At 44.0% G+C, this 9,623-nt stretch overlaps 1 protein-coding gene across 1 annotated transcript; it reads left to right on the forward strand.

Moving 5' to 3' along the window:
- The first annotated feature begins 1,383 nt into the window (after window positions 1-1,383).
- On the forward strand, window positions 1,384-8,685 carry LOC126488848 (T-cell ecto-ADP-ribosyltransferase 2-like). The gene is made up of 4 exons (XM_050122616.1): window positions 1,384-1,808; window positions 5,575-5,661; window positions 6,097-6,802; window positions 8,308-8,685. Exons 2-4 carry the CDS (start codon window positions 5,575-5,577, stop codon window positions 8,388-8,390), a joined length of 876 nt encoding a protein of 291 aa, XP_049978573.1. The 5' UTR covers window positions 1,384-1,808; the 3' UTR covers window positions 8,391-8,685.
- The last annotated feature ends 938 nt before the right edge of the window (window positions 8,686-9,623 follow it).

Raw genomic sequence — 9,623 nt, forward strand, 5'->3', positions numbered from 1 at the left:
AGCTGCGTAGTTACCCATTGACCTTAGAACCCGCTTCCCTCCTATGGCCAGGGTGAAACATATTTCATGATAGCTGCGTAGTTACCCATTGACCTTAGAACCCGCTTCCCTCCTATGGCCAGGGCAGGATTGTATATATTCCTTTGTTCAGAACTAATGCTTGGTGTCCCTACTATAAAAAGTGGGTTCAGAAACTGGCCTTTGGCCACAGCCTAACAAACACCATCTCTGGCTGTGGTCTCAGCTAGCTGATAAGCTTCTGTGCCCCGCAGTTTTTTTTAATTATTATTTTTATTTTTTATTTTTAAGTTTGCTTCTGGTTTTCCTAGGATCTGGTTTCTGGAATAATGTTTGCTTCTGGTTTATTAAACTTGGTGGTGTTCTCATCTTTGCAGGACCCCCCTGGACCCAACAACTTGGTCTGTTATGGCATTTTCTACCTAATATGTCACCCAGTGGTGGTGTCTAGGAACACAGAAAGCTGTTGGATTTGTTATAAGATCTAGGATTGAAAGAAGCAGGTAGCTGCCAGAAGAAATTCTAAGATCAACACTTGGTTCATATGCTTTAGACGACGGAGCAACCGAGGATGAAAAACATGAGCCTTAAAATAGTCACCTCTCTTCACCTTTTACATAATTCCCTGGAGGTGCTCAAGTGATTTGCCGGTGGTTTTGTTTGTTGACAGGGTCTCACCATGTAGACCTGGCTGGTAGCAAATTCACAGAGATCCTTTGCCTCAGCCTGCCAAGTGCTGAGATTAAAGGTGTGAGCCACTACAACAGGCTTCCGGGTTATGTGTGTTACATATTTTTCCTTAAATGGCCAACCTCTCCGCAAACACAATAATTCCAATCAGACCAAATTAGACTGAATTAGAAGACACCCAGGTTTAATGGCTGCTAGCGGGGCACCTGGGGAATCACGGAGAGGGGAACAGAGAACCAAAAGACCATGAAAAACCAGGAGACCATGTGTTCATTCTCTGGAGGACAGTTTCAATAGCCTCTGGGAGTAGTCTTGACCTTCCCTGGAAAGGGGTCACTGTTTGGTAGGCTTTCTTGCAGGTGGAGTTTGGACTGAGGCAACTCCCAGGGGAGAGAGCTTGTGCCAGGAGCTGGGGTGAAGCCCAAGCTTATTTGAATAAGGATGTTAGGGCTGAGGTGATGTTTTTAACTAAACATTTTTTAGACTCCTTATATATATAAATGCCAGGGGGCTGGGGTAAAGCTCCCGGCCAAACAATTTCTAAAGTTGATGTACAGGGCAAAGGTCAACGAACTTCTGCTTTCTGCAGTACCCACATATTGCACACACCGTCTCCCCCCATCAACCCAGTGGGGAGCAACAGAAAGGAAGGTCCCAACTGACTGTGGCACAGACAAGAGAAAAGATGCAAGATGGGAATGCGGTTTGGTTGGTAGAGCGGCTGCCGAGAGCACCAGGTCCTGGGTTCTAGTTTTGCACAAATAAATCTAGTTTAGTGGGAAGAGAATCAGGATTTCAGGTTATCCTCAGCTACATGGCCAGTAAGAGGCCAATCTGGGCTAATGAAAAACTCAAAACAAAAAGTGATGGAGAATAGAAATGGTATATTTAAGTAGTTTATCTAATTTAGGTAGTTCAAACATCTGGCTTTCAAACTAACCTGAAACTGAAAGTACATTGTCCAGAGAATAAAAAGGCCACAGCAGCCCTTCTGGAACACTTGCGTTTAGAAGAGACCGGAGACCCAAGGCCACAGCAGCCCTTCTGGAACATTTGCATTTAGAAGAGGCCAGAGACCCAGCCACCAAAGATCTGCTCAGGTACCTGATGAATCTGAACTCTGTCCTCTGAAGGGAAAGCCTCTAAAGTCCAGGGGACACAGAGAAAAATCTGAGGGCTACAGTGGGTGTAGAATTGTGGGTAGGGCGGCGGTGTCTGCGACTCAAGGGTTAAAGCCAGAAGGTCAGTTCTGAGCAAGAAACAGCCAGGGTAGGGAGATGGGTCAGATCAAGAGAAAGGAAAGACAGACAAGAGGCTATCAATCTTTCTAGAGACTTAAAAATATAATGCAGGATCACACAGTTTATCTCCCGGGTCCTGCGGGAAACAACTGGTGTCTGTGTACATAGTCTCTGATGGAAATACACTTGTTTTTTCTGCACTTCCTGGGTTTTCAGAAAAGAACAGGGATATGCTCAAATAATCTTATTTTTTCCAAACAAGCATTCATTAGCTTCTATTATCTTCTTTGCTTTATTTATTCATTTTTAATTTAAGAATTTTAAAAGGTACGCTGTTGCTGTATGGCCCGGTCTAACTCAGATCTCAGGATCCTCCTGCACCAGATCTCCTGTGTGTTGGAACCGTAGCTTTATTCTTCTGTTTTAGTGTGAGGTCTTGGAGGTCGAGGGCAGACATAAAGCAGGAGGGAAGGAGAATGGGAGTGAGTGAGGAGAGAGGGGATGGGGTGAAGGGAAAGAGAGAGACGGGTGTTTTCACTGAGGTCCAAGGTGTTAGCCACATGATTTCCAGGGGGATTTTAATCAGCAGGAGTTCATTCTGGGGCTGAGGTGACTCAAGCTGCAGCTTCAGTCTGAGTGGGTCGAGGGGCAGAGGAGCCAGTGAGGGGGGCTGTCTATGCTTAGCCGTCCATAGGGAAGTAGACTCCAGTCTTGTGAAAGGCAAATGTCTGGATCAACCACATGAGGAACTAGGAAGGGGATGAAAGAACTGGAAGCTCACTGCAGGCTGGCTGAGCCCTTCCTGAATGAGAAGCCCCGATGCTGACTGACCAACGATACAGGATCTTTTTCTACTGGCACCTCCATCTGGGTTTTCTAAGACATTCTGCCTTCAAAACAGAGTTTCGAAGCTTAAGTTTTAAGACAATAAAGTGTGTGTGTGTGGGGGTGGATTCTAGCTCAGGCCAGAGGAAGAGCTCGAATGTGGAAATGTGTGCTGTGTAAAGAGGCTTCGCCGTCCAGATGCTTCCCTGGCGTGTACAATATCCTGGGTCAACCCTCAGCACTGGTCAGTTGGGATCCACGCATGCCGTTACCTCCCCAAAAGCAAACTCTGTACTGGAGAAATCTCTCAGTGGTAGAGCAAGTACTTCCTCTTGCAGAGGAGTCAGAGTTCAGTCCCATCACCCATGCCAGGCAGCTCAGGAGCCTGTAACTCCTGCTCCAGAGGGCCTGACACCTTTGGCCTCAGAAGGTGCCTTCACTGAGCTGTACATACACCCCAAGCCAGGACATGCATTCATACTTATTATTAAAGAAGAAAATTAAATATTTTCTCTTAAGCAAATTGTATCAGAATTAACTAACAAAGTAACCCATTATAAATGCTAAATGCATTGCTTGGAAACTGGGGTCCACAAGTCTCTGTTGGTGACAAGTTTCCAGAGAACTTCTCATACAGTCTAACTTTAGGAACCTTTTTGAATAGGTAGCCAAATCCTAAGTGGTTCCAGGACGTACTCGAGAACAAAGGAAAGTGCCTGCGTTTCAACTATTTCTGACCAGAGCTTAATTTTTCCTTCGTTTGAGAGTCTCATTACATCCTAAACTGACCTGGGACTTGGGATGCCCCTGCCTCCACCTCCCAAGGACCTCCCAAGGGCCAGGATTATAGGTGTGTTCTGCCTTAACTGGATGTCTAAAAGGATTTTAAGAATTTAGAGAGGATATCTTAGGTAGCTCACTATGGTTATTTTACAATTAATAATGGTTTAATGTTGAGGACGTACGGAAGGTGGAACTCTCCACTGCAGGGTTGAACTCCTAGGTCAGTTGTTTCTGCAGCATCCCCTAGAGGCAGGGCAAGAGAAGCCAAGCTGTGGAGGAGGAACCTTCCCAAAAGCAACTATGTAGCCACAACATGCAGTTCCTCTGCCATTCTCAAGGTGTGAGGAGAGCCTTTATGTCAAAATGCTATTTAAAGTAACACAACAGGATTCGTTGTGTATGGGGAGGGAGTTTTCACAGTTTTCCAAAAGCCATAGGCAGGAATGAAGGGGTGGGTTCACATCATTGAGCAGTGACCTTCCTCATCATTCCATGGCTGTCTTTCAGTGTATATGTTAGAGCTCTACCCTGCAAAAAGAATTGAAAACAATACATTTCATAAGACAACAATTAATAAGGCTGATGGTGTTAGTCTGCTTTCTTCATTTCATTTTCTTTAATTTGTGTGTGTGAGTACATGCAGCTCTGTGGGCAGAATCACATAATCTCTACCCGTAATGCTAGAGAAGCCATTGCCACGATGGAAGGGAATATGTGGCTAAAGGAAGTCGGAGAGATTCTGGGCACAGACTTGTTCTTCCCAGAACTGAGCAGGATCCCACTTTCTTTTTTTTTTAATTGATTTTTATTGAGCTCTACATTTTTCTTTGCTCCCCTTCCTGTCTCTCCCCTCCCCTTCAACCCTCTCCCATGGTCCCCATGCTCCCAATTTACTCAGGAGATCTTGTCTTTTTATACTTCCCATGTAGATTAGATCTATGTAAGTCTCTCTTAGTGTCCTCATTGTTATCTAGATTTTCTGGGATTGTGATTTCTTTTCTTTGCTTTATATTTAAAAACCACTTATGAGTGAGTACATGTGATAATTGTCTTTCTGTGTCTGGGTTACTTCACTCAAAATGATATTTTCTAGCTCCATCCGTTTCTCTGCAAATTTCAAGATGTCATTTTTTTTCTGCTGTGTAGTACTCCATTGTGTAAATGTACCACATTTTTCTTATCCATTCTTCAATCAAGGGGCATTTAGCTTGTTTCCAGGTTCTGGCTATGACAAACAATGCTGCTATGAACATAGATGAGCACATGTTATTGTGGCACGATTGAGCATCCTTTAGATATATACCCAAAAGTGGTATTACTGGGTCTTGAGGAAGGTTGTTTTCTAATTTTTTGAGAAATCATCGCACTGACATCCAAAGGGGCTGTACCAGCTTGCACTCCCACCAGCAATGCAGGAGTGTTCCCTTTCCTCACAACCTCTCCAGCATAAGTTGTCATCAGTGTTTTTGATCTTGGCCATTCTTACAGATGTAAGATAGAATCTCAGAGTTATTTTGATTTGCATTTCTCTAATGACTAAGGATATCGAGCATTTCCTTAAGTGTCTTTCAGCCATTTTAGATTTCTCTGTTGAGAATTCTCTGTTTAGATCTGTACTCCATTTTTTTTTGATTATTTGTTCTTTTGATGACCAATTTCTTGAATTCTTTGTATATTTTGAAGCTCAGCCCTCTGTCTGATGTGGGGTTGGGGAAGATCTTTTCCCATTCTGTAGGCTGTCGTTTTGTCTTGTTGACCGTGTCCTTTGCTTTACAGAAGCTTTTCAGTTTCAGGAGGTCCCATTTATTAATTGTTTCTCTCAGTGTCTGTGCTGCTGGGGTTATATTTAGGAAGTAGTTCCCTGTGTCAATGTGTTCAAGTGTACTTCCCACTTTCTCTTCTCTAAGGTTCAGTCTGGCTGGCTTTATGTCGAGGTCTGTGATCCATCTGGACTTGAGTTCTGTGCATGGTGATAGATATGAGGATCCTACTTTTATTGTCTTGTATTTGTTTGCAGATGTTCTTGAAGTTGAAGATGAACTCTCTTTCTGGACTCAAAAGTTCACATCATCTGTTCCTCCTGACTTGGTTGTTAGCCCAGCAGGTGACCACATGCTGTTGACCTTGCTTTCCCCTGCCCCCATCTGAGTGATCTGTGGCTAGAGGATATCAGGGAGCATGAATGTTGAGAAAGTGATTTAAGGATAGCACCAGTAAGACTGTTGTGTATGGTGAATATGAGCAGTATATAATGCTAGACATATAATGAAAATGTCATTGCAAGGCCTGTTATTTTGTGTACTGACTAAAAATTTAATTAAATAAAGAAAAATTATAGTATCCATAAACACAAAATGATCAGAGACCTTAAGTTTGCCTTTCTGTAGCCCTCATAATGTAATGAGATTGTGCCCAGGCACGTGCCATATATGAGGCCGGCATATGTGACGTCTCATGATGTAGGCTCCAGACAGCACCCAGCATACGCTGATAACTTAGCAAACTTAGCTGGTAACAAAGAACCTACTTCTTCCTTCAGGTGACAGGCCTGACTGAGCCTCCCAAGCTGGACATGGCCCCTGATGCATTTGATGACCAGTATGAGGGCTGTGTCGAAGAAATGGAGAAAAAAGCACCCGAGCTGTTAGAGAAAGACTTCAACATGAATAGACGGTTAAAACGGGAGTGGAAAAGCGCAGAGCAAAAATGGGAGACGATAAAAAACAGAATGAGTTATCCCAAAGGTTTCCTTAATCTCCATGGAATAGCTTTAGTGACCTACACTGGGGACATCCACAAAGATTTTAATGACGCTGTTAGAGAATTCAAGAAAAATCCCGATAACTTCCATTACAGGGCCTTCCATTACTACTTAACAAGAGCCCTCCAGCTTCTGAGTAACCAGAACTGCTACTCTGTTTATCGAGGCACCAAGGATAGGTTTCATTACAGTGGGAACGGCTCTGTGCGATTTGGACATTTCGCTTCCTCGTCTTTGAATAAGGAAGTGGCTCTTAAAAACTTTAGTGGTGCTACTGGGACGCTGTACACCATCAAAACCTGCTTGGGGGTGTATATAAAAGCATTTTCTTACTATCCTAGTGAAGAGGAGGTGCTGATTCCAGCTTATGAAGTATATCACAAAGTCAGTGTAACACAAAGTGGAAAGGAGATTTTCCTGGACGCCCCACGAAGAGAGAAGAGCAACTTCAATTGCTTCTATAGCGGTCATTCAAACAGCTCAGGTGAGTCTGTGTCTGTGTTAGCGGTGGAGCTGGTGGGGGCCATCATGAAATGGAAGTCAGGGTGCTCCCTACCAGAAGACACTGGCAGACCATGCACACAGTGAGAGTGCCTACAAGGATGAAATTGGTAAAGCCAAGGGGCACATACCTCGGTGATGGTGTATCAAAATGTTGAACACAGTGAGGGACTGCCCGACAAAGCTATTACCGTGTCCAGCCCTGTGAGGAGTGAGCAGTGCTTCAGTGAGTATTCGTCCATCCTTTCAAGACAAAGCTCCCCCGTGGCTGGGCGTCCCTGTGGATGTATATCCATCCTTCCTTGTGGCCTAGGTTCTCTCTTCATCCCTTGACCACATCTCAATCTCTGCAAGCAAAGACACCATCAATTTTAGTTTGGTGATTACCTTTCAAGACACAGTTTTGTCTTGATTACTATCCTAGTAATCCTTCCTTAATACTTCCAGAGAAAATTGCTGTACCCTGCTCTCTGTCATGGGTTTGGGATCAGACTGCATCATAATCTTCTTCAAACATCGTTAGCCTGTGACTCTTTGAAAGTTACCAGATATCTGTGCCTCAGTTTCCCTATTTGAATGATAAAGACCCATTGACAAATATCCTAGGACTATTAATTTGAGAATTAAAGAAAAGCATTCAGGATATATTAACTAGCATGTACTATTATCCCAGAAATGCTTTTTATTTTTAAACATGAAGAATCATGAACACATCTCAGACATCTGAGCCAAACCCATCCTGGAGACCTTGTCTCCACTGCCCACCACTCAGCCGCTGCAGTGGCTGGCATATGCATATCCAGGCTCCACTAAATGTTGTCCTAGGAATTTAAGTTTGGCTGAGAGGCCAGGGAGCAACCTGAAATGAGTTGCAGTTAGCCTGCTGCGTGCCTGGCAATCACAGCTCTAACTAGCAGGGACACTCGGAAGGCTGGAAACATGGAAGTCTTTGGAGCTGGAAGTGGAGCCACAGGAAGAGATCACAGGGATGTCATGCATTTGCACAGAGAAATTCTGAATTTGGATCAGGGTCTAGGCCAGCATGATCGCTACCCAGGTACACATATCAGCTAGAAAGATTGTGTCCATCTGGGAGAAATGGTTGCTGTCCAGTCCAGGCGCGCTGGGAGCCATAAGTGGGTTCTAGTTCACACCCGCTGGCATAAAAGGAATACACACTGCTGTAACACTAGCCTCTCAGTTCGGACTCAGAAACCTCTTCTTGGCTGAAGAAGGAAAAGCTCTCTGAATAGGAAAGACGTTTTTCTCCCCAGTCAGTGTCTTAGAGCACAGGACCCTGGAAGAGGTGGGATCCATCTGTCTGCTCGCTTCCCCAAGAAGCCAGAAGAGCCTAGCCTGGCATAATGCCCCCCCTAGAGCCTACTCTCCTGGGTTTTGAGCTGGATGTAAAGTCCTGACTGTTTAGGGGAGATACCCGTGTCTTGAGATATCCCACATGGAAACCTTTCTTTGTCCTCCCATCTACAGGGGCCAGAGACGGCTGTGCCTTCCTGCTGCTTGTGGTGCTACCTGGACTCCTGGTCCTGCTGCTTCCTCTTGTTGAGCTGTAGCCATTTCCTGCCTGCAGTTTTTGGGTCCTGCAGTTGAAGGGAGGCCAAGAGACAAGAACTTGGCTGGTTCTCTAAGATCTATGGTAGAAGGAAGGGTGGGATCACTCAATGGTTTCTGTGGACACCCTGGAACCTCCTGGGTCTATCGGTGACACTTTACTCTCTAATCTCGGATTTACTGCCCTTTTATCATAACTGTGACAAAGAGCAATGTTTGTCTGTATGGTCAGCAGTGACAGTTTTAAGTATGCAATATATGGTGAATGTTACAACCCAGGGAAATAAACGGTTTATAACCCCACCTGGCTTTCTGTGACTAGGTATTTGTCTCGGTTGTGTTATCTGTTTGGAATCTCTCCTAAGGCATGAGGTCTGATACAAGTCCATGTTGTGCGTTTCTCAGAGATGCTCCTGTGTGCGGGCCATGCTGTCACCCCATAAATGTGTTGCAAATGGGGCTCCTTAGATGGTGACCCTTTGGAGAGTCCTATCCCCTTGGTAAGGATCTAGAAAATAATACTGCAAACCCCTGCGCGGATCCTAGGGAGCTCATGAGCTTCAGGCCTCTCTAACTTTCGCTGTTTACTCTGACGGTGACTCTTAGTTTTGCTTTGTTAGTTGTGTTTGTGCCTGAGTTTACTGGGAACAAAAACCTCTGCAGAAAAATTAAATTTCCCTGATCTGTTACAGAAACCGGTTCCTCCAGTTGCCCCTGGAAGCCTTTGCAGCCATCCTGGGTGAGCAGAAGGAACTCACTAAGGTTGATATGATCATTGCTTACTCGGTTCCAAAGAGAGAAACATCCTCCATGGAACCTAAGAACTTGGAAAATGGTTTTTTAAAATATGACATTTAAAACTTATAGGCACATATAAGGAAAAGATAAAGGACATGAAAGGGCAGACATCTCTATCATGAACACTTAGATTTTTTCCAATATCAAACTATCAGTAAAGGAATCTAAAACTCCCAGTTCCCTTAAAAGAAAAGAACATACAGAAATTTTTGGAAGAATAGAAATTTAGTACCAGCTGTTAGAGTTAGGTATTGATCCTTACTATTTTGAGAATTTATCTGTTAGAGTTAGGTATTGATCCTTACTATTTTGAGAATTTATAAAGATTAGAATTATAACTGTAGTCCACATAAAAGTGATATACAGAATATTTAGACACTGGCATACACCTGAAAATGATATCCCGGACGTGACAATACACTAAGATGATTATAAAA

Source organism: Alexandromys fortis, unplaced genomic scaffold, assembly GCF_014885135.2.
Source record: "Alexandromys fortis isolate MF-2015 unplaced genomic scaffold, M_Fortis_MF-2015_v1.1 scaffold_209, whole genome shotgun sequence".
NCBI classification, from domain to species: Eukaryota; Metazoa; Chordata; class Mammalia; order Rodentia; family Cricetidae; genus Alexandromys; species Alexandromys fortis.

Coding starts and splice junctions, on each gene's coding strand:
- LOC126488848 (XM_050122616.1), top strand. CDS start 5,575: ATGTTCTTGAAGTTGAAGATGAACTCTCTTTCTGGACTCAAAAGTTCA. Junction 5,662..6,096: donor CTTGGTTGTTAGCCCAGCAG/GTGACCACATGC, acceptor TTCTTCCTTCAG/GTGACAGGCCTGACTGAGCC. Junction 6,803..8,307: donor CGGTCATTCAAACAGCTCAG/GTGAGTCTGTGT, acceptor TCCCATCTACAG/GGGCCAGAGACGGCTGTGCC.